The sequence below is a fragment of the Delphinapterus leucas genome, chromosome 13 (genome assembly GCF_059928025.1).
Source record: "Delphinapterus leucas isolate spDelLeu-1000000601 "Yukka" chromosome 13, BTC_Dleu_Yukka2, whole genome shotgun sequence".
NCBI lineage: Eukaryota > Metazoa > Chordata > Mammalia > Artiodactyla > Monodontidae > Delphinapterus > Delphinapterus leucas.
In genome coordinates, this window is record NC_143141.1 from 88310930 (window position 1) to 88336380 (window position 25451).

The window sequence follows — 25451 nt, forward strand, 5'->3', positions numbered from 1 at the left end:
TTTACTATAGTGCCTAAAAGAATAAAATATCCAGGAATAAATTTAACCAATGAGGTAAAGAATTGTACACTGAAAACTACAAAACATTGGTAAATTAAAGAAGTTCTAAATAAATGGGAAGATATCCTATCTTCATGGATAGGAAGACTAAATATTGTCAGTATTACCCAAAGTGATCTACAGATTCAGTGCAATCCCTTTCTAAATTCCAGTAGCCTTTTTTGCAGAAACACAAACCTGATCCTCAAATTCATATGAAATTGCAAGAGACCCCAAATAGCAAAAACAATCTTGAAAAAGAATAAAGTTGGAGAACTCTTTCTCGATTTTAAAACTTATTACAGAAAGAGAATAACAAATACCATATGCTAACACATATATATGGAATCTAAAAATAAATAAATAAATAAGATAAAATATGGTTCTGAAGAACCTAGGGGCAGGACAGGAATAAAGGCACAGAGGTAGAGAATGGACTTGAGGACACGGGGAGGGGGAAGGGTAAGCTGGGACAAAGTGAAAGAGTGGCATGGAATTATACATACTACCAAATGTAAAATAGATAGCTAGTGGGAAGCAGCTGCATAGCACAGGGAGATCAGCTCGGTGCTTTGTGACCACCTAGAGGGGTGGGGTAGGGAGGGTGGGAGGGAGACACGAGGGAGGGGATATGGGGATATATGTATGTGTATAGCTGATTCACTTTGTTATAAAGCAGAAACTAACACACCATTGTAAAGCAATTATACTCCAATAAAGGTGTTAAAAAAAACCCACAAACTACAAAGCTATAGTAATCAAAACACTGTGGCACCGATATAAGGACAGACATATAAACCAGTGGAATAGAGTTGAGAGTCAGGAAATAAACCCATACATCTATGGCCAGTTAAGCTTTAATAAGGGTGCCAAGTCCATTCAGTGGGGGAAAGAATAGTCTGTACAAGAAATGGTGCTGGAACAACTAGATTTCCACATGCAAAAGAATGAAGTTGGACCCTTATTTCACACCATGTACAAAAATTAACTGAAATGGATCAATGTACTCTTTCCCAAGCACAAGGTTTTTTTTTTCAATATCAGAAAGGGTAATTAAAGTGAAAATTATTTTAAAAGAATAGAGTTCTTTGGGAACAATACTGTTTTGTGTAGTTTGTTCACTCTACAAATATTTATTACGCAAAAGTCATATGACAGCATTCTGCGCTAAGCACTGGAGATACAGTGGTGAACAAAACCAAACTTGTTCTTAGCTTTAATGGAACTTACCATCTAGTGTGGGGAGATAGACATTAATAAAATAATTCCACTACTGAATAATGTAACATTCTAATTGTGATATGTGTATGTAAGAAAGCGTATGTGCTATTATGAGGGTTTGTAATAGAGGAGTGCAATGTGGTTTCACGGAAGACTTCCCTGAAGAGGGGGAGCTGAGCTGAGAGACAGAGGATGAGCAGGAATTAACCTGGTTAAGACGGAAGGGGAGAGTGTGGTTAGCTCCAGAGCTGTCTAGAGTTTTTGTCTGCAGATAGTAATGGACATAACAATGGATTTCATTTTATCTTTTGTTTCTGACCCGTTTGGCTACAATGCTGAGTGGCTGTTTTCTGTGTGTCCCATCTATCTTCCAGAATCTCCAAGTGTTCTGTGCATAAAGAGTACTTAACAAATGGACACTCACTGACAGAAAGTATTTGAGAGTCTACTGGAAGTTAAATTGTTTCAAAGCAATTCAATTCTGAGGCAGTTAAGTTTTCCCTTTTAAAATTTTTAAAGAAAATTTATCTTAATTTTTAATCTCTTACGATTAAATAATGACATTATTAGGCAGCTACTTTTAGACAAAGTAAGGTAAATATGCCTTCTTCATAAATTATGCTCTTAGACCCTATTTATATTTTGATTTAAAATGGAATTTTTTCTATGTAATTTAAAACCTTATTTTGAATGGAAGTGATATGAACGGCTTATGTAATTTCTGCCAAGGAATTAATATGGACTTTCTCTAAACCACTGTCATTTATAATCAAAATGCTTTTAACTTACATTGATGTTGGCATTAACAAGCACTGCTAGATTGGTAGCATAGAAGGAGATTGCATTTAAACTTACTGGGAGATCACTGATGCCTGAGGTTTTATAATGCCTTCTGTGGGCCATTTAACTGCTGGCAGCTTTAATTCACATGATTCATAATACTGGAAATTTAAATTCACTCTTAATTGAAAAGTGAAGTTGCTTAAATTCTTTAAATACTAACCTTTGGAAAAATATCTGAAAAATAAGGGCACATATGATTTTGGTGGCCTACTGCCAAAAGATTATCATTTACATAAATATCTCTTTCAGTAGAAGAGTTTAATGTATTGAGCTCAAAAGGTTAGAATAGAGACTTCAATCTGGAAACCAGCAGCAGACTGTTGGCTTGTGAACAGCAGTATTGTTCATCGTATTGAGAACACTGTTCACATTCAAGCTTAAGCAGAGCTGGCATTAAAATTCAGTTAATTTGTTTCATGTGACTTGTCAGCTGTGTTTTTATCTAAATCTTTCTAGCTTCTCTTCTTAGTATTTTATGTTAAACTCCTGAAATAGATGAACTACCTTTTTAACTGTTTAAGCTCTGATATTTTGGCCACTTCTGCAGATGACTCTGTGAAACCATTCTTCAAGTTTTCCATTTCATTTTAAATATATTTAATAATCAGTTTGAAAGCCAGTTTAATTTATTAAGAAGTAATCCCATTTCAGAGGGCTTTTTGTTTTGTGCACGTGTGCATGAGTCCATAAAAGGGACTTCCTGAAATTCATTAAGACAAAATTGCTATCCTTATTTTCTAAGCAGCACCCTATTCTTTTCTTGTTTGCTAATTTTGTTCTCTGGATTTTCTTTTAGATGGCTTTTAATAAATGGCTGCTAGCCAAGTAGTGGGCCTGAGTAGTAAAGCGCTAGTCCCAGAGAAATTATGTAACTCTAACTAATATTAGAGTAAGATTCCATTTCACTTTTTTGAAGGGCATGAAAATCTTACTGCTTCTCTGAAACTAGACTCAGTATAATCTCACAGTTAATATTCTTGACTAATTGGGAATTGAGTGTTTTGAAGACATCTTCAGATTTACAGTGATTCTAAAACAGCTTTATGAGATATAATTGACATACAATAACCTGCCATATTTAAATTGTACAATTCCTGAAGTTTAAATATGTATACACATATATAGGCACACAACACGCATCCCCACCAAATTGTCGCCGCCGTCAGGAGAGCAGACATATCACTTCCTAAAGTCCCCTCCCATTCCTTTGAAGTCTCTCCCTGTCATTTCTCTTCCTCACATCCCTGACTTCACAGGGAACCTTTATCCTTTTTCTGTCACTATAGGTTGGTTTACATTTTCTAGTTTTATATAAATGAAAAAAAATACAACTATGTATTCTTCATTTGCTGTATTCTTTCACTCAACATAATTTACTATGAGATTTATCCATGTTGCATATATAAATAAGTCCATCCCTTTTTATTGCTAAGTAGTATTCCATTATATGGCTATACCACAAGTTATTTATCTTTTCCTTGTTAGTGGATGTTTGGGTTATATCCAGATTTGTCTTCTACTTCCTTGTCTTTTAAGCTCCTTCATATTTTCCATTCCTTTATCTCTCTGTGATGTATTTTTACTCACTGCCTCAGATTGGCACATGGCCTGGCATGTAGTAGGTTGAACCCTATGGAATTGTCAATATTTGACTGTTTTGACCTATAAAAATGTCAGTTTCGTATAGTTCAACATAGAAGTGTTTACTAAGTATTTTTTAATGAATGTCACTTGTTTTTACATTTAAGACCTCTGCCTGATACAAAAGTATTTACATATATAAATTCAACTAGATTAAAAGTTATGCATAATGAAAAATAGACTAAGTGACACGGTAATTGGTAGTTATCGTGTCTGGTTGGTAAAATGATGTGGTTTTTTTCCCCTTTCTGTTTTTCTGTATTTCTTTGCCTTATATATATGCTTATATAGTAAGCACAGATTACTTTTATAATAGAAAATAAAACCTTTTTTAAAAAAGGAAAAATCTGTGCTTTTTTCTAGTTCATGTAATTTATTTAGAAATTATTCTTTATTTCTTCTTTTCTTTGCAAAGGCAAGAACCCTAGTATTTTATAATAAGCATGGATTTTAGAGCCAGTCAGATTCTCTTAGCTGTGTGACTTAGGCAGACTGTTTAATTTGTCTGAGGCTGCTGTTCACGTGTGTAAAATGGTAACTCATTTATAGTCTTCACTGAGAGGTAATCATTAACATGTGACCTACCTAGAATATGTTACTTTCCTTTCTCTGTTTTCCTAGCCCAAATCCTGCCTTTCATTGGGGCAATGTAATTCTGACCTCACACTTGTTACCTTAGTAATTTTGTAACTATACCACTTGTTTTGTTCCTTTTTCTTTTCTTTAAAAAAATTATGAGAGCAAGGTGTATAATGTGTTACTTTTATAAATAACAGATTTGAAGTTACATGCAGAATTTGCCTAATAGTGACATTAATGACCATTTTTGTTTGTTTCTTATTTGAAGAATATCAAAGAATATTCCAACAACTAAAGATGTTGAGCCACTCCTGGAAATAGATGGAGATATAAGAAATTTTGAAGTGTTTTTGTCTTCAAGGACCCCAGTTCTTGTGGCTCGAGATGTAAAAACCTTTTTGCCATGCACTGTAAATCTAGACCCCAAACTACGGGAAATAATTGCAGGTGGGTATTAGTAATAAATTTACTTTTTCCTCTCTGCAACACTGAAGGCTTTTCCTGTTTCTGACTCAGCTGTGTAAGTTTCTCCTGCGCTCCATGAAACACCAAGAAATATCGAACCAAGCGCTACATAGGAGAATTAATGAAACTGCGGATCGGCAGTCTGACATCTTTTGGGAATGCTAGGAAAATGCTGTTTGTTAAATTGACCTTTTTATGTTTCCCAGCCTACACAGCTGAACCTTCTTTGGAATCAGGTTCCTTTTAACGGTATAATCACCACTTTAAGATGTCAGTCCATTGTAATTTTTCTGTCACCAGTCTTCTGTCTTTAATAGGGATCTCTATCCAGAGGGGTAAGAAAATCTATATCACTTTTAAAATTTTAGCTTAAATCTGTGGACTAGAACTTGAGGACAGTGACATGAGGATTTTGGAAGAATTTAAGTTGTCCTTGAGGCACCACTGTATGCACATGGACACACACAGAACCTCTGCTGAAACAGACCATCTTCTGTATGATGCAGGTGCTCCTGACTCACCTTGGCATTTTCCAGGAATTATGGAGAGAGAGCCTTATACTCCTACATCCTTTTTTAGATACCTGTTATAAGGCTGTTGTCAGAGGTGTATTTTGTGACTATGGAATTGGTTATTGTTGTTGTTCAGAGGTGGATGAGACATATAGTTTGCAAACCCATAATCTTAGCTAACGTTATATTTACTACACAAGTTTGAATTATTAATAATTAACGAAACTATGAGTCACAAGAACTGTTAGAATAGCACAGATACCTTGAAAAGTCAGAAAAAAGTTTATAGTTCTGGTAACTGAGGAGAAGAATCCAGATGTTGGTGACTTTTCAAATGGTGAACAAAAGCTTTTATGCAAAGTAGTTGAGTTTCTCTTGCTAAAATGTCTATGGAATATTCAAAATTTCCTGTCTACTTCTGTAACCCCGTTGAAATCCTTGGCAAGAGCGATACAGTCATGTTTCTATCTGGTACCTAAAGGAGGAAATGGTAATTGGATTAAATACTAATGTTCTATTTTCTTTTGCCTTCTGGGGTGTTGTTTAATCTTTTAGATGTTCGAGCTGCAAGAGACCAGATTAATATCGGAGGACTTGCGTATCCCCCGCTACCTCTGCACGAAGCTCCCCCTAGACCACCGTCCGGCTACAGCCAGCCTGCGTCGGCCTGCTCTTCTTCCGCCTCCTTCAGTGCCCCGTTTGGAGGAGGGGTTGTGTCACCACAGCCTCATAGCAGCTATTACAGTGGTATGACGGGACCCCAGCATCCGTTCTACAACAGGGTAAGCAAGTGCTAGGAATCTTAAATTTTAAGAATTTCTTCCAGGGAAGTATTAGAAGTTTTCTGCTAATGGGGTCTGTTATTATTTTAAAAGTGTACTTCAGCTTTAAAGACAAAAAGTGTTAAGTTTGAATGCAGTATGATTTTTTAAAAATCAGAAGAATTTTGAATTTTAATGGTTCTAGATCTCAGTTGAGTCTGAATATTTGAGATGCTTTTTGCTTTTATTATCTTAATAAGAAAGTGAACTCTGGGGGGTCAGCAGAGACTACCCTATGCTTCAAAGGGATCTGTTTTTCTATTTGTTTATAGACAAATATTCCATTTGTTGTATCTTGTATAATAACTTGTATTGGCATTTAAAACAATGATAATTTTTATAGTAGTTCAGTAAACCTATATTTAATATGTGTTACAGCTTTTAAATGTGAGATAATAGTGGGAAATACTGCTGGTAGGACTCAGGTGCTATTGCCAAATAATAGCAACGTAGCCAATTTCTAGAGTTTTATTTCAAGTTATCTTCAGTCATGTATAATCATTTGCATAGTATAAATATGATAATTTTCTACTTCAAAAGATGAGAGCACAATTAATTATCAGCAGTATTCAGACCCTATCAAGTTGAGTAGGTCCAAGCTATCCTCATTTTAATGGTCTTAAACGCTAATATTTCCTATAGGGAAATGGAGCATCTGCTCTAGTATTATACTTTCTGGAACTGTACTCTAAGATCCCTTGCAGTTTCTTTATTTTTGTTGTCTCCCTCTTTAGTATAATTTGAGAAAACACAGGGGCTAGTATTCATAGAAGCCAAGTGCATGCCTAAATAAATTTCTTATAAGCTAGGAAGATAGAGAAATTTGAATAAATGTGGCAAAGCAGGAATTCTAAAATTTAAATTTTCCAGTTTTTGAGAAATGCCAGCCATGTAAGTTATTAGGTATACCATTTATAGGGGTCCTGTGAATGTTATTCCATTCTTTTACTCAAATAAGGAGAAAAAGGTGGAGCAATAGCATTTTCTAATGTATTTCATCCTTGTAAACTTTATCTGAGTGGTAGGCAGTGTGAAATGCAGGTTTTTATTTGCCAGTCTTAAAATCTGCTATAATTTTCCGTAAAACGGTTCGATTGATAATTAGATGACTGTTGAAGTTTTGAGACCAAGAATTTTTTTTTTAATATTAAATTACCATACCATCTAGGTGGAGACCTTGTGTTCACTAATTTCACATGAATAACAATGCTGTGATGCTTTAATATCGTTTTATTATTTTTAAAACATTTAAAAATTTCTCACGTTTTTAGATCTAGTTATTTTTTGCTTTAGTTATTTGAGGTTTTTAGTCTGAAAGTTAAAAGCAGAACAGTTTTCTTAAAATGGCAGGAGTGAAAAAGGTAAGGGAAGATGTTACATCAGTGTAATGAAAGTTAATATGTTTTAATCTTTATTTTTAGCCCATATAATCTGATAGCTCCTGTTTATATGAAGCTGGATACAAATAAATGGTGTATTTATAGATCTCCTCTAAACAATGAATTCCCCATTTAAAAAATATGCTTGCTTATTTAGGAGACAGAGTAAACTCCAGGATATAGAATATAAAGTAAACTCTAGGAACCTAGAGTTACAGTATTCCTGGAGTCCATGTATAGGAGGTTCTCATATCATTCAGACTTTCTTTGGTCTTACTTAAGGCTAATCTTTTTATGGTAAAGAATAGTATTCTATTGAGATTCTATTTTGCTTTTTTTTTTTTATGAGAGTGTGAGTTAATATTTGTAAATCACTTAGAACCTGACACGTGGTAAACCCATAAAAATGTTAAATGTATAGAGAAACTCTGGTGTCAAGTTGTAAGGTACAAAACTTTAGTTGCTTTTTAAAAAGCTTTATTAAATCAACAATATAAAAATTTAAATAATATGTCTTAAGTTTGATATCTTAGAGAATATGAGTGAGGCATTTTTTCTTTTGTTTTGTCACTTGCATTAAAAACTTGGAGTTGTATTTTATTGGTTAGTTTCATTTGCTACATCTCATTTCACTTTGATTTCGGTAATTGTTTTGTTACGTGTTTTCTCCATAGCCATTCTTTGCCCCTTACCTTTACACGCCAAGGTACTACCCTGGCGGCTCCCAACATCTCATCTCACGTCCATCAGTAAAAACGAATTTGCCCAGAGATCAGAGCAATGGCCTAGTAAGTATAAAAAAGCATAACTAAAGTATTACTCTAATATGAAACATAGTCAGCATTAGAAGTTTGCTTATTTCCTTTCTGTAGTAAAAGCGCAACTTATTTTATAAGTAGTTTTAAGAAACATAAGCTGTTACTAACACAAAATGTATTTTGTTTTCATTTCTGGTAAATATCAATGAAAGGAAAATGACTTGCAGCATCAGGAGGTAAATGATGAGTTGTTTACAACCAGAGTTTCTGGCCAATAATGTTTGTTATCAAACTTTTAAAACTAAACCTTTACATCTGCTAATTTCTGATTTCTTTTTAAAGGACATACATATATGGTAGTTGTGTCTATCTATGTATATACATGCTAGCCCTATGGTATAAAAATTAGAGGACGTATTGAAAGAACATTTTGATTGAATAGCAGAAATTAAATAGAATCAGGGAAGTATTCCAATGTACTATTAACTCTAATCCAAAACAAAATACATTTGTGCCTAAAATTGTAGGTGTTCCTGATGATAAACGTGTGTTAACAATTAAAAAAAAAAGAAATTCCCTGTTAATGTATTTTTTAAATTAGGAGGCAAAAGCTATAGAACTTAAGCTGTTATTTAAATTTTAAAATATTATCATTGAAGGAAAAAAATCTAATCAGGTCCAGGTTTCAGTGTTATATATTATTTCAACATCATGTTCATTCATCATCCTTGTTTGGCTTACTCCTTCACCTTTTACCCACACTCTTGTTTTGTGTTGTTAGGAGGTTATCAAGGAGGATGCTGCTGAGGGGTTTTCTTCACCCACAGACTCCTCGAGGGTAACGGAGTAGTCTTGTGGTGTGGATGCGAGCATCTCCCGCTTCTGCAGCAGTAACGACTGTCTTAATCATGATGACAGCAGTTCACTAACTGTGCATCTGCAGTGTGATGGGCAGCTGGTGTCGAGTAGCTGAATACTAATAATTATAGTTCACGGATTAATGAAAAAGCTAATGTTTAACTTTACCCTTCATTTCCTCCTGCTTTTCCCCTTTTTCAATGACATGGGATGGGTGTTTTTTTTTTTTTGTCGTCCAATAAGGAAGGGGTTTTTCCAGCAGCCATCAGGAGCATTCATTTGGTGGTATTAGTTCCTTAATGTTGGGCTTTATTTTCACATTTGCCTGTTTTTCGGAAGCCTGCAGTTGGTACCACACATGTAGAATAGGTTTGAAAATATCTCCAATCAACCTTGAGACTGCAAAAAGACATTATGAGCTAGATGGTATAGACCAGGAATGGATCCTTAGTGGCTCGTGCTTAATCTAGGTGCCCATGCTTAGTGTAAATTCAGTACTACCACAGCGCTACTTTTCTTTATCTGTATACAGTTGATCCTTAAACAATGCAGGGGTTAGGAGCACCAAGCCTCCTACCAGCCTAAAATCCTAGCAGTCTAAAATAGAGACTGTAACTTATAGTCAGCCCTCTTGCGGAAGTAGTTCCTCCTTATCTGTGGTTCTGCATCTCTGGATTCAAGCAACGCAACCGTGTAGTACTGTTGTATTTACCATTGAAAAAAATCTGTGTATAAGTGGACCCGCACAGTTCAAACCTGTGTTGTTCAAGGGTCACCTGTATTAAAATAAAATTTCCAGATAAACAGAGCTAGTACAGCATGTAAAGGGAATTATTTAAAACTTTTTTTCCCCCAACACTTTAGAATGGGTGTCTAAAAAACCAACTTTTTTTTTTGCGGTATGCGGGCCTCTCCCTGCTGTGGCCTCTCCCGTTGCGGAGCACAGGCTCCGGACGCACAGGCTCAGCAGCCATGGCTCACGGGCCCAGCCGCTCCACGGCATGTGGGATCTTCCTGGACCGGGGCACGAAACCGCATCCCCTGCATCGGCAGGTGGACTCTCAACCACTGCGCCACCAGGGAAGCCCTAAAAAACCAACTTTTGTAGGAAGTCTCTTTGTATATTTATTATTAAAGGCTTTGTACTTAATAAGAAATACATTTAATGTGATGAGCCATAAAATCTTCATTCATTCAATCAATGTGGAATTTAAGAACCCAGTTTGTATCTTAAGTTCTGTTGATTTATTTGCAGAATGTTATGCCCATGTAAACATGATCAATTTAATCTAAAGAAATGTAGCATAGCAGTTAGAATTACTTTGGTGAAATATTGCATCCTGAATTTATGCATAATTTTTAACTTAAAACATGCATTTGAATAGGCAGTAGTTTTTTTTAACTTTAATTTTCTTTGAGTTAATATTAGTGAGATAGGAAGAGAACCATTTTGGTGTTTTCATTGAGGAGCTGATGATTCTTTTTAAGTCATTAACATTTTAGCTGAAGTGTTTGAGAGACTTCACTTATCCACGAATGATGGACACAATAAACCATAGTAATTCTATTTGGGTGTTGGGGGAATATTTAATCCATGGATCATTGCCACTATATGCAAGAATGACTTTTAGTTTAGTCAGAGAGCCTTTAATACATAGTTTCATGCATGCAATGCAATTCTCTGAGCTAAAATTCCTCTGCAAACTTTTGATGAAAGTTGGATCCTGTGAAGAATTTGATGGTCTTAATGACAGAGACATGCTGAAGTAGTAGCTGTTCCCATGCTTAAGGAGAAACACTTGTGAGTAAAAGGTGTCAGTAATTTCAGGGACCAGTGAAGGAGCATTAGGCAAATTTTAAAATGAGTTTTTGGGGAAGGGGAAATAATGCAATTCTTAAGAAGTGTTTGCAAGCGCAATAACGAAGAGTAAAAATGCTCTGAATATATTAGTGCCTTTGTTTAGTAAAATAACCATACTATTTGCTGTTCTTTTAATATTAAAAGGTAGTTTTGTAATCTGTTTAGTGAATAATAGTTGCTTCCCAAGCCTTCTTTGCTTTTAAGAAATTAACAATGACAATAGCATGTAAAATTTATTTAGAAGTAGACTAGTTCAAGTAGACACTTAGTTCAAAGCTGTGTTAAAAACAGTGGTGGAAATGTGGAGAAGTATCTATACATGAGAACATTGTATGGGATTTTTATAGCTGAACCAACGAAGAAGTAGTTAATATAATACAAAAAATTTTTTAGCCCTTCATGGCTCCTGTAGTTTTCCAGTACCGTAGTAGAAAACGATATGATTTCTGAAATACGAAGACTGCAGGTGAGTTCATCTCTGCTCATTCATCTGTCTCCTGTATGCAACACTTGATGACAAAAGCTGCTTATAGATAAGTCAGGAGCTATGTGAACATTTTTGGACAAACTGTCTTGTCATTATGGACACAGAATAATGAGTAAAAAAAAAAAAAACAAAAAAACAAAACACCAGAAAACCAGATCATAGAGAGTTAACCAGCTCTCTGTGGTATTTTCAATATAGGTGGTCCCATCTTTTTTTACCTCAAGGAATTTCTCATAAACCTTCATAAAGCAGAGCCTTATGAAAATAGTTGAGTTTTCTCACATTAAGTAACGTTGTAATGATTGTGACTTGTGAAGACCAGCCAAGGACTTAACAGATAAATTACAGAGATGTCCGAGGGTCCTACTAAGGCAAAGACATAAGATACAAGCCTCTGTGCTGGCTTTTTTCCACTGTGATTTTATAATAGAGAAAATATATGCCAAATCTTGTAAAACTGAAAAAATATATATTAGCATTGGGCCCAGGATATGATCCCCAGGATATTAGAGCTAGAAAGGACTAGTGTTTTTCAAACTTTCAAAGCAGAAAAGCCTTTTTTAGAACTGAAATCTTAATGAGAATTCTAGTTTACAAAACCAGTGAAAAAAGAACTCTGGCCCCCCACCTTGGACTTGCCTTCCCTCTGGGGGATCCTCAGAGAACGCTAGGACCCATGGTCTAGTCCAGTACCACGGTGAAGACTTCCCTGCGGCTCACGGGAGGGGAGCGCCAGGTGCAGAGCTGGAATCCCTATGGCTGTTTCCATGGACCGTTCCTCACCACCATGCTGCCCTCTTTGCTCCTGTTGATACTAAGCATGACTTGGTCAGGTACTTGGTCATTCAAGTTAAATAGGCCCTGATGATTAGCTCTTTGCCTTGGAGAAATTACTTAACCTCTCTGATACTCAACTTCCTCATCTGGAAGAAGCAGACCTACCTCACAGGTCTGCTTTAGGGATTACTCAGCCTTTGCATACTTTAAGTACTTAATAATCATTATTATTACTACTGTCCCAAAGACCAAATTCCATGGAGCTTTAAAAAGACTCAGAAACTAAAACCGTTTTGTGTTAAATAACCTCTTCTCAGTGGTGGGAGTAGTGTATAAACACTCCAGTCAGTTTAGATTAACTCAGCCTTTTATCTGTTGATGCTTCTCTGGCCTAAAAGGTGGTTTGATTTCCTAGAATCAGTTTGTTTTCCTAGAATTTAGAAGGATTTCCAGCTTATCTGAATGCTCCAAATATTTTACAGTTTTGAAAGCTTCCCAGGAGAATTTTACTTGGTGCCTTTACCTTCTTTCAGTCCAGGTCCCACTAGGAAGTAGTGGCATTCAGATCATTCTGTGACCATGAAGGGAAGGACCCACCAAGGAGGGCCTGTCTCGAGCCAGGTCTCCTCAGTGGCATTTTGTTGTGGTCTTTCAAAGAGTTCTTCTTAGGAGTGTTGTGTTCAGTCTGTTTTTATTTAGGGTATGTTGCTCATGGTGGTAACTGTGTTTCCTTGAAAAGCACTTTTTCGAAGGAAGGAGTGATAGAGCATTTCTTTATCCTTTTATCCTTCCTTGAATTATTTAGCATTGAGTTCTTCAGATGCCTGTTTGATCATCCACTGGTTCACTGTTACAGTGGGATGTGGCAGTGAACAAAACTGATGGAAATCCTGCCTTCTTGGAGCGGATGGGCTTGAGGCTGCCAAGCGGGAACGATCTGTGTTGCTACCAAGTCATTCTTTCTCCACCTCCTATGCCGCAGGGGTTACTAGATACCTTTAGATAGCTTCATTTAGATCAGCTACCTCACTGAAAAGGCATGAAAATAATTAGCGCAACGTTTAATTGAGGAGAACTTCAGAGTTGCAGAGGCAGTGTTAATAACAGTGTCCTGCCTTACAGTGTGCTGTTACTTTTCCTTTTAGAGATTGATGAAATTTACTGAATTAATAAAAGTCTTAAAAATGAAGGTCTTGGTTTTCATTGAACCGGATCCAGTTGGTGGAGTGACCAAGTTAAAAGGGAAAAAAAGATGGGACTCAACTGTAGATCATTTTTATTTCCACCACTGGTTTAGAACTCATAACCTGTTAAACAAATACATGTCCAAATCAAGCTGTCTCTCATCGCGCAGGAGCAGACTGGGATGAGAAAGCTAAAGCTGCCGTGGGTAAGGCAGGGCGCATTTCAGGTTCATTTAGATGCAGGCCTAGGGCGGGTGCTCTTTGCCAGCGGTCAGCACCTTTTCTCAGGAGGTTCACTCACACTTTCTAAAGCATTTTAGGAGTGCACTTTTTTATTGATCTGTTTCAATTTGGAAAAGTTTTAACATATGTCTTCTCTAGTAATGTAGTGAAAAATTATATTCACTTCCAGCTTCAAAGTCTTTGTGCCAGACTTCAGCTCAAGAAAGCTTTTTTTCCTAAACAATAAACTGCAACTAAATTGATTGAGATATTATCGAAGAAGTAGGATACTGCAGTAAGGATATCATTGAAATCCTAGAGTACAGTTAAAAGTTAAAAAGTAACAAAATCGTGTCCTGAACTTGTGTTTTTTTAAAGATTGCCCTTTACATGCGGTGTTAAACCTCATCTGTCAACTTTGACCTAATTATTACTGGGTTGGCCAAAATGTTCGTTCGGGTTTTTCCATAAGATGTTATGAACTTTTTGGCCAACCCAGAATTTCTCATGTAGTTCAAGTCTCCACAGATATACGTAGTAACTTTCTAAAAAACCTACTTATAATAACGTTGATATGTAAACTAGAAAACAAGGTTCCCATAAGGTACTCCAGATAATGACATAGTAAAAGAAAAACACTGTAAATTAACTTTGACTCAGTATTGTCAGTTATCTATAGATTATTTTAACTGTTTTAAGAATGTTTACCACCAACCTAATTTGTACAGAAGAATAATTAGTAGCAGTGTGTCTGCTTTGAATTAGAGTTTCAAAGAACTACATCAGTAAAATAGTTACGTTACTCACAGTATGCAAATATTTTTCACTGTTATATTTATGATTTCTTGAGCTGAAAGGCTCTTAGGGCCTTTCTTTTCAAATGGTATTTTAGTGCATCTATTACATGCCACATGCCCAGTGAAACAAAACCCAAATTTGAAAAGTATATCTCTGAATGTTAACTATAGTGTGGCTAGATAATATTTTATTTTATGAAGTGAGCATGTGAATTCCAAGTATTTAAACCTTGTTATTAAATTGGCCTGCAATTAATAGTGGCAGTTTTTTATCAGAATATTTAAAAATTAATTTTAAACTTGTACATAGTAGGAATATTGACTTTTTGTAGCAAATTTTATTACCTGGTTTTCTTGTTGAATGTATGGCCCATGATTTATTCTTTTAAGAGAAAGAATATAAAATTTGAGAGTACAATTTTAAAATTACCAAGCACACGTTAATGACATGAAACTACTGTGTGTGTGTGTGTGTTCCTTGCTTTGTGTTGCTGTAGAGGTGGTGTGTTCGAAGTCATGGGAAAGTAAGAGGAGTGATAAAAGTGCTGCCTGTTTTTATTACATATGTGTATTTGATGTTTTCCTTTAAGCTCGTGTCCTTCATTCTGTTTTATTCCTTCCTTAAAGCCGTGTGACTCTGGGTTTAACAAACAGAGACAGGTACAGAAACTTTCAGTGAAATCTTACTCACTTTCCTTGTTTTAGACTATTAGAAGCAATCATTGGCAGCTTCATGCTGGGCTGTTTATAAATCTGTGCTCATTTCGGTGCCTTGGGTTTATTTTAATAGCTGCTTTCAGCCTTTGCATGGCTCTCATTTCTGGCTAATCAATTCTAAGCTTGTTTAATAAATTTACCAAAGATGATAATGTTTCAGAATGTAGCTTTAATCTACTTATAATATAAAATCATATAGTTATATCAAAGTAATTTAAATCTGTCTTGTTGTTAGCTTTACTTTGACCCGGAGGAATTCTGATTTGTATGTATTTTGAAGTTTATATTTAACAGTTTAAACAAACTAACATCTTCTGCATTCAATCTTCTGTATTAGAAAAAAAATTTTTAAATAAATTGTGATGTATACTGAAGTGATCTTTTCTTGCCTTGTAACAAGTAAATTTCAAGTAAGAATGCATGATAAACTTTAAAGTATTACCATTCTTTGTATTGCCAAAGTGATGTAATTAGTTTCCTATTAAGAATTTACATATTGAGTTATTGAATATGCTTTTTCCTTATCACTTTTATACTCCTTCTCCTTTTTATGAGAGTTCCATCTAAAGGTCATTATTTTGGCGACTAAGATGCATTTGGCTTCAAAATAATTTTATTATATATGATTATTTTAGAGGAGACCTGCCAAGTAATCACTATTTCTCTTTTATTCAAAGAAGCATATTGTAATGTATTTTAATTTATTGATAATTTACCCCTTTTCTTGAGAAAATCCAACTCACAAATAATGAATAGTCAGACTATAGCTTTGATGGAATTACAGGGATATCCATTGTGTCTTTTCTTATAGCTTCTCAAAGCCATTCAGAGATAATATATATTTTCTACATAATTCCCAATGAGGGACAAAATATGTTTTCAAGTGATAAAATGTAAAAGTTTTGAAGGATCATGAAAGTAAGATAATGTGGAGTTTTTTGTTTTAAAGGAAAAGAGTAGTATCTTTATTAATGTGTCTCCATTGCTGAATTCTCAGATCCCTTTAACATACTCTGTAACATTTTACATTCCCCCCCGCCATGCAGACAGAGTTAATCTGTTCCATGTCTGTTATACTTACCTTTTTTAGCACAATCAGAAATAGAGTTTTTTTTGTGATTAAAATTTTTTTCTTTTACTTTAAAATAATTTTAGACTTCAAAGGTACAAAAATAACATTCCCTTAATGTTAGCATCTTTCCTAACTGTAGTATATTTCTCAAGAGCAGAAGTGAAAATTTGTACAATATTCTTAATACAGACTTTATTTGAATCTGACCAGTTTTTCCACTAATGTCATTTTTCTGGTCCAGGATTCAATCCAGTTGTATTTTGTTATTTCTCCTTAGAGTTCCCTAATCTGTGACAATTCCTCAGTCTTTCCTTGTCTCTTATGACCTTAAAACTTCTGAAGAGAACTGATCATAGATATTTTGTAGACCGTCCTTCTATTTGGGTTTGTTTGCTGTTTCCTAATGATTAGAAGATTATATATCTTTGGCAAGAAACCCACAGAAGTGATGCCGTGTCCTTCTCAGTGCATCATATTTGAGCATCTGTGAGGGCCTAAATCTTCCCACTGGTCATGCTAATAACCTCAGTCATGTGGTTAAGGTGGCATCTGCCAGATTTCAACACTGTGAAGTTTTATTTTTCCCTTTGTAGTGAGTAAATATTTAGGGGGAGATACTCTAAAACTCTCAAATATCCTGTTTCTCTTTATACTTTTGCCCATTAACTTTAATGTCCACCAGTGCATCTTGTGTACAGCCACTCTTGTGGTGTTTTCCTGATGGTAATTTTCTGTTCCTTTCTTCTGCATTAATCAATTGGAATTCTATAAGTAAAAGCTGTCTCTTCTTCCTGATTTATTTACTTATTCAACTTTTTATTTATATCAGTATGGATTCATGGATATTTTATTCTATGAATTATAATCCAGATGATCATTATTTATTTTGGTGATCAAACTGTTTGCTTGTGATTTTTCTAATCAAGAAAATGTAAACAAGTGTAAATGTACCCAGAAAGAAGAGCTAGGTTGAGGAATAAAAACATTTGAAAGACAGTATTAAAGATCATTTAAAAGATAAATATTGTTCAGGAATAAAAAAGAATGAAGTACTGATCCATGCTATAACATGGATGAGCCTTGAAAACATACTAAGTGAAAGAAGCTAGCTATAAAAGGTCACATATTGTGTGGTTCCATTTATATGAAATGTCCAAAATAGGCAAATCCACAGAGACAGTAGATTACTGGTTGCTAGGGGATTGGGACTAGGTGTTGGAAGGGATAAAGAATGACTGCTGATGGCACAGGATTCCTTTTTAGGGATACGAAAATGTCCTAACATTGATTGTGGTGATGGTTTCACAGCTATGTGAATATACTAAAAGTCATTGAATTGTACACTTTTAATGGGAGAATTGTATGTGAATTATATCTCAAATAAACCTGTTTAAAAGAAAAACAAAACAAATATGGTTATTAAAAATTCATAGAAAGCAGTTTAAGTTTCCATAGTAGATACTGGATAATGAACACTTTGAATATTGGCTATACTCATCCAGGCAGAAAATAGAACTTTGTATATAAATATGAAAACTAAATTCTGGAAATACTAGTGTTTTGCTGTTAGTATTTTTGAAGTAATTGAACCTCAGACCGTATAATATATGACATATTTTAAATTTATATTTAATTGAAAACAAACTATAAATAAATGTGTTTTGTGCAGTATATTCCAAGGCATTAATTTACAAATTTTTATGGGACTGTCTTACACTTGTAAACTTGCTAAGACTCCCTCTCATAAAATTACTGCCTCACTGTCCAACATGGTCTCATCTCCTAGCTGTATTTATATTTATATGTAATATAGGCATATTTTGTTTATATACTATGTGTGTATATTTATTTATCAGTTCATAATAGAGTATTATGTTACGCTTTCATGTTACAAATCATGTTTAACAAGTAGCTAACAGGCAGTTTGGGCTGTCATAGTCTACCTTGGTAATGGTAAAAGAGGCAGTAGAAAATATAAATGTCCACATACTTGAGGATAGGATAAATTGTATTTATTTTAAGGCTAGATTGACTGGTAAACAAGACAGGTCATTTGGAGCATTTTCCTCTATACTAGTTGGTTTGTCTTCTCTTTATTTTGGTTATAGTTTCTGTAAACTCTTTAAAAATAGACAGTTGCAACAAAGAAAATAGGAAGTTATAAGACCTGATAAGTTAGGGTTCCCATCCAAATCTACCACTAACTAGCTATTTATTCTGTGACTTTGAAGCCAGAACTTACCTCTCTGTAAGCCAGTGTCCACATCTGTAATTGAGGAGCTTCATATACAGTTGGCCACAGGCAAATACTTCTTTAGTGTGTCACCATATTCAGAAAATGTTTTTCTTCTAAGTAAATACTAGATTTATTATTTTGACTTTTCTTTTAAATGAGACCAAATTTTAATGGATCATATTTACTTCCACATGTGTTAAGAAGTAATACTGTTGTTTCATATTTACATGATTATTGTATAGATTCTTAAGGGGAAGTTTTAGATCCCTTGGGTATAAAATATGGTCACGATCTGAAAACTTCAGATAGTTAATAGTCGTAGACTGTTAAGGTAGTCTGTAAAGACATTCAAAAAATATAGGCACTTTTAAAATTATTTCATAGATTGACTTTTTGTATTTTGTAATATAGGCATCAGTAATTCCCCCCATTCCTTTTTTTAACCCCCTGTCCTTCTGTTATTAAGGGCTACACCCTTCTCTCTTGAGGTTTGAAGTTAGGCTCTCTTGCAGTTGGCCTCGGCTTGGCTCGTGGAGTGTTCTGTCTTTTTAGAAGAGTGGTTTTGATCAGGCTGTATCTGCTATAATAAAAGATACTTCTTAAGGTATAACAGTAGCTAAATCTGTTCCCTAATGGCATTTCCCCATACTGCACACGTTCGCTGTCTTTACTTTGGTTTGAAAATGTATTGTTAATCAGAGTACTTACAGTGTAACTTCACAAGTTTCTCTGTCACATGACTGCGTATATCTGACATTAAATGCTATTCATGCATGTATTTTTCCACGACTTATCTAGGGATCAGGCCCAGCCTCAGGAACAATATCACTGAATTCAATGAATGTGGATGCGGTTTGTGAGAAACTGAAACAGATAGAAGGGCTGGACCAGAGCATGCTGCCTCAGTATTGTGCGACCATCAAGAAGGTGACCAGCATGTTTCCCCGCTGACTCGAGACAGGGCTGAGGGTGCCAGTGGCGGGCTCTGTGCATGGCGAGCACTTTGTATTTAGCTTCTCAAAGACGAGTTCTCTGTTGAAATGGGAAAGCTCTAGGTGGAAACAGGTTTCTTACTATTTGTATCCTAAAATTGCCCCTTTATCCCTTAGTTTAGAAATGGATAAAAGAAAATAAAGTGTTGTATTACAACATTCCTGTAAAATGATCTAATATAAGGGCGAGTTCCCTGGTGGTCCAGTGGTTAGGCCGTGGTGCTTTCACTGCCTGGGTTCCATCCCTGGTCAGGGGACTAATGTCCCACAAGCCACGCGGTATGGCCAAAAAAAAAGAAATCTAGTATAAGTCAAAAATGCTTTGATGAGAAGTACAAAGTTCTAAAGGATTTCACATTAAGATTAACAATAACTTATATTTCCAATATGCAACATAGAACATTTGAAGGCCTTTTCTTTTATGTTACATTTTCTTTAATTATAATATTTATTTGTGACTTAATAATTATCCAAGTAAACCATACTTACTTCATTTTCCTCAGATTCTCACTTTCATGTCTTAGAGGACTTCTGATCATGTCCCGTTTGAAAATACCTCAGAGGTTTGGGTTTGCAAGGCTAATGCATTTGAGGAAGTTTATTTCTTCCGAGATCTTTTCTTGCAATTCCGGTAACTACCACGAGCCTGGTATTTTGAGGAGGCTTCCCATCTACAAGGCTAATAACCCAGTCCCTGTTTTAATAGATACTTCCACTAAGTTATACTTTTTCTATCAGAGATACAGTGAAGGAGAACATGAACAACAAGCCTGTAATATTTACATACTTTAAAGACTGGCATCTAAAAAGGTTTTAAAAGAGTTATGAGCACATACACCATTTCACTAATCCTAAACTATGTTTGGTCACAAAGGTTCAGATAACGTTAGTTTTCTCATAGATCTATTTAGTGTTCATCCCCATTTGTGAAAGTGTCAAGCACTGCCTTTCCAAGGTACAAACCTGACTCTCCTCACGGCAGCTTGGTGAGCGTCAGGGAAGAGGGAGGTCTCCACGTGAGCCCTTTGTGGGGATTTTGTTTCCCTCAGGACAGCAGTTCTCTGCCCACTCAGCTCTTTACTCTCAGGCCTTGGCTGTTTGAAGCCCATCGTAGCAACTGGTTTCTTAAGTGCTGCTAAGCTCCTTGCATTTCTACAGCAGGACCTCTGCCGTAGGCTTGCTCTGTACATTCTTTTCTTCAGAATTAACTTGGAAACTGAGCATTCTTTTGGTTTTAAACCCAGGTATTCCGTAATTTTACCACAGTTAATAAAGTCAGGTTTTGTATTTTGTAAAATAAGTAAGCTACCTGTTATTAATAAAGAAAATTCTATCATTTCTTACTTGGAAGGGACTAGAATTACGGAGACCCAATAGTGACAAGATCATTTTCTGTGAATTTAATATAGACTGGGAAATTTGTTGGTGGACATTCTTGGTGGCTGAAGTTATCTCATAAAGTTGATAAACAAGTTTGTCAGCGCTTCACTTCATTTAGAAGTTCATCAATGACCAACATGCTGACAGATGTCTTTGTCCCCTCCCAGCAGCTTGCCTTTGTGTTCATGTTTTATGATTAGAGGGAAAAAGCTAACAGTTTTGTTATTGCTTATGGCAGAATAGGTAGTTTTGGAAATAGTTGGAGGGTGAGCTCTTGGGTTGGTCCCTGAAGAATGATTTATTTTACTTGAGCGCCTAAGACACTTGGAAGAGTATGGAGTGGCTTATGTTATTCAGATTCTACTTGTTTATTATTACATGGGGTGATAACCTTCTTTAGGTCAGTATTTTCTAGTCTCTAATATAAATGTACTTTTTAATCACTAGAAGTTCAGAGTCTCTCACATTTTGTTTATCTTTGTGTTTGTTTTTATTCAGGCAAACATAAATGGCCGTGTGTTAGCTCAGTGTAACATTGATGAACTGAAGAAGGAAATGAATATGAATTTTGGAGACTGGCATCTTTTTAGGAGCACAGTAAGATATTTTTAATATTTGTAGAATTATTTACAACATTTTATAAAACAAGTGCCAGTAAGTACTGGTCTAAATTGATATTTTCCTATATTTTTAAAAAAACATGTAAAAATTACATTTTACACTTATGTGTACAACTCTTGTATATCCTGTTATGTAGAATATACACAGCAGCACTTAGCAACATTTGCCTTTTGGGCATTTCACTTGGAAATCTGGGAGAGAAGCCACCTGCCAATTCTCCATGCTTTCATTGACCAGGACACTCTCCTTGACCTCACTCAGTCAGGCTTCCCGAAGCCTCTAGGCCTCGACCTTGGTGTCTGTCCTCGTTGCGCCTGCATTGCCCCGTTGTAGGAAGCATCCTGTTAAGTCAGTTGAGAAAGAACCTCACCCTCAGTGTCTGATCACCCTCGCTATCGCTATCCGATTACATTCCTCATCCCGCACCCCTCCTCTGCTCCCCGTGAGGTCCTAGACCCCAGGCCTGCTTCCAGAAGGTATCCTGTCAGGTCAGTTCAACCACAATCCCACCCCCCCTTACCCCTGATGCTTCCTCTTAGCAACTTTCCATGCACTCACCCCCGCCTCGTTCCTGGGCTGTAAATGCCCACGTGTCCGCGCTGCTTTTGGAATCGAGCCCAGTTCTATCCTGAGGTCCGTTTTTCCCCATTGCGATAGTTCCTGGTTAAAATCTGTTTTTACTGCTTTAGCTACTGTCCAGCTGTGGTTCTCTTTGACACACTCCAGTTGCATTTTGTTTTGTTCTTAAGTTAAATTTTAAATTAAAGTAGTAACACAGTGGTCAAATGAGAGTATAGTATATATGTGATGGTTGTTGTCATTACAGTTATCTGTCAGTATCTGTGGGTGGGTGGTTCCAGGACTCCGGTGGATACCAAAATCTTCAGCTGCTTAAGTCCCGTGTATAAAATGGCGTAGTAACATTTGCATACTACACACATTCTCCTGTATACTTTAAATCACCTCTGGATTACTTATGATGCCTCATACAATGTAAATGCTGTGTAAATAGTTGCCAGTGTGTGGCAAATATGTGTTGATTTTTGGAACTTTCTGGAATTGTTTTCCGAATATTTTCAATCTGTGATTGGTTGAATCTGCAGGTGCAAAACCACTAGATTCTGAGGGCCGACTGTACTTCTTTTAGTACAGATGATCCTTGAACAACTCGGAGATTAATCCACTGACAACAGAGTCAGCCCTCCGTATCCAAGTTTCCTCCGCATCTGCGGATTCAACCTACCCTGGACCATGTAGAAAGTACTGCCGTCTTCACTAGTGAAAAATATCTGCGTGTAAGCAAACCTGCACAGTTCAAACCTGTGTTGTTCAAGGGTCAGTTGTATTATTAATATAGAAAGATAAGCAGATAAGAACAAATGTATTTGAAATTCACTTACAGAAAGTATGCATTCTCATTTCCATTAGAGTAACTTTATGTTTAATTTTTAAGATAATTTCTAAAGCTTCTAAAATGTGATGTGTCAGTGCGGATACTGATGACTTTTTTTTTTTTCTCTCTCTCTCTTAAGGTACTAGAAATGAGAAATGCAGAAAACCAGGTGGTCCCTGAGGACCCACGTTTACTGAGTGAAAACAGCAGCTCAGTTCCTCGCGGTGAATCTGCGCACCGCTCGTCACACGAGTTGCCTCACACCGAGCTCTCCAGTCAGACTCCCTACACACTGAACTTCAGCTTTGAAGAGCTGAACACACTCGGCCTGGATGAAGGGGCTCCACGTCACAGTAACCTAAGTTGGCAGGTATTTATTAAATGCCATTTTTCATATTACTGAAGAAGAGGGTGGTGGTTAATTCTCCGAGATTATGTCGGTGCATTTATATAGTCATTCAGAAAATCTTTGATGAGTCCCTGACTGAAGACGATGGAGGGAGGAGTCCCTACTCTCCAGGAGCTGTGTTTTTCTGGAGAGGACAGTCAGTAGAACAAAAAGAAAATAACATGATTTCAGAAATTGATAAGAATTGAGAACATAATAAAATAGAGTCATGGCATCGAGGGTGAACAGGAACTGGCCTACTTAGGCGGTTAGCTGAGTTCATCTTTCACTTGCTGTTTCCTTGTTAAATTCAGTAATCATTGGCTAAAACACATCTTTATTGGATAACCTGCCATGTTATCCCTTTGAGCACCATAACCTGGTTTTTCAGTACGTATGTTGCACACTGTTCGTGGATATTCGTTTTCTTTTTATTACCTGGTGTTAGATGCGGCTGAGTTCTTTCTTTGGATGTTCTTAGAAGAGGGAGGAGAGGCGAGGATCAGGAATAAAAACAAAAGTGAGAGAACGTGAGAAGGAATAAGGGCTGGACGAGAAGAAAAATAAACTAGGAAAAGACCTAGAGCAGGGCACAGAGCAGAGAGAAGACAGGCAAGGGAGGAAAAGTAGTAAGTAGCCACCAAGAACTCTCTACTGAAAGGGAGCCGTATTTAGAGAAAGGAGTACCTGTTAGGTCTACCATTTTTAAGGGTGTTGTGTTTGATTTGGTAGTAAAAATATTTTTTGGTTGTTATTATCTTTTTCTACGTACTATCAATCTTATTTCTTTAAGTTGAGAAGCCATTTTATTGGGTGTTAACTAAGATAAAAATTTCCTTATTTTATGATAAGTCCGCACTTGACCCTTTTTTCTCCCTGTTTCAACAACAGTAATTCCTTTCTTTTCCCTGGAACTCCTTTTAACATTTCTTGAGAAGTCCTCATCCTCTGCTTTTCCATGCTTGGTATTTACCACCGTGACCTGGAAAGTCTCACGGCCTTCCTATCAATGCAGCCGTTCTCAAACTCTTTTTAAATCTCAGAATCCTTTTACACTCTTAAAAATTATTGAAGACCCCCAAAGAGCCTTCATTTATGTAAGTTTTATCTGTCAGTATTTACTATATTAGAAATAAAAACTGAGAAACTTAAACCAATTATATGTTAACATAAATAACAGTTTTATGAAAAATGACTATTTTCCAAAACAAAACATATTTACTGAAAATGATACTGTGTTACAAATCTCTTTAATGCCTGCCTTTGTAGAAGACAGCTAGATTCCTATATCTGCTTCTGCGTTGAATCTCCTGGGAGGTCACACGTGAACCAACCTCTGGAGACTCCACTGTACACTATTGTGAGAATGAGAGTGGAAAGGCAAAGGTCATCTTCATATTCCTAGGAAAATAGTTTAGACCTCGTGGATGCCCTGAGAAGGGGTCCACATACTGCATTTGAGAGTGAGGGCGGCACTGTCCCGAACTGGGTCTCAGGGAACCTTCTCAGGGGGCTGGGTCATTTTCTCCCGGTGGCAGGAAGACTCTGCCTTATTTCTGCTTCGTTTCAACCTTTGCTCTTGCCCTTTCTTAAACTTCCTTGATTCTTTTTCTTCCATTTCCTTCCTCTTTTTCCTAATCTTTACTTTTTATTCCTCATGTTATTAACCTTTTCTGGGGTCTGAAGGAATTCTCGTCCTAAAACTTCACATTGGAAATCAGACTTTTAAAAATATTTTATTTCTGTTTACTTGGACCTGAATGTTGACCTCAAGGCTTCCATTTTTGTTCATTTGGATCCTGTATTTATCTTTTAATCTTTTCCATTGCACTTCATACTTTTCCTTTTAAAATCTGTTTTTTTCTCTTTTTTTTTTGCATTTTGAGTACATTTTTTTTTTCACTGAATTGGAATTTGACAGAAACTTCATGTCGTGCAAGTTGAGAAAGGCTCTGTTTAACATACATTTAAAGACTTGAGTATTTTGTTTTTGAGATATATCTTAACTCTAATCTTCTTTCTCTTTTCTAAGGGGAACTTTTATATTTTATCCATGAAGGTGACTTTTGCCGTAAATAAATTTAAAAGTTTGAAATGATAAAAACAAGTGCTAAGGTTATTTGTTAATATAACCTTAAATTATACTTTTAAATATTAACAATAAACTAATTTTATTAAAATTTGTATAAAGCTTTCTAATAACAGTAA

General features: G+C 35.9%; 1 protein-coding gene across 5 annotated transcripts in view; it reads left to right on the forward strand.

The window, feature by feature from the left end:
- The window catches only part of KIDINS220 (kinase D interacting substrate 220), a 94875-nt gene that overhangs the window by 66175 nt on the left and 3249 nt on the right, over nucleotides 1–25451 (forward strand). For 4 of the 5 annotated variants that reach the window (XM_022554210.3, XM_089923476.1, XM_022554211.3 and 1 more), the window contains 6 exons: nucleotides 4592–4770; nucleotides 5856–6082; nucleotides 8175–8288; nucleotides 19268–19396; nucleotides 21340–21438; nucleotides 22995–23225. In XM_022554210.3, coding sequence (XP_022409918.1) covers nucleotides 4592–4770; nucleotides 5856–6082; nucleotides 8175–8288; nucleotides 19268–19396; nucleotides 21340–21438; nucleotides 22995–23225 — 979 coding nt within the window. Of the gene's footprint in view, nucleotides 1–4591; nucleotides 4771–5855; nucleotides 6083–8174; nucleotides 8289–9039; nucleotides 9097–19267; nucleotides 19397–21339; nucleotides 21439–22994; nucleotides 23226–25451 lie in introns of all 5 variants that reach the window. The other variant, XM_089923477.1, reaches the window with a different exon arrangement.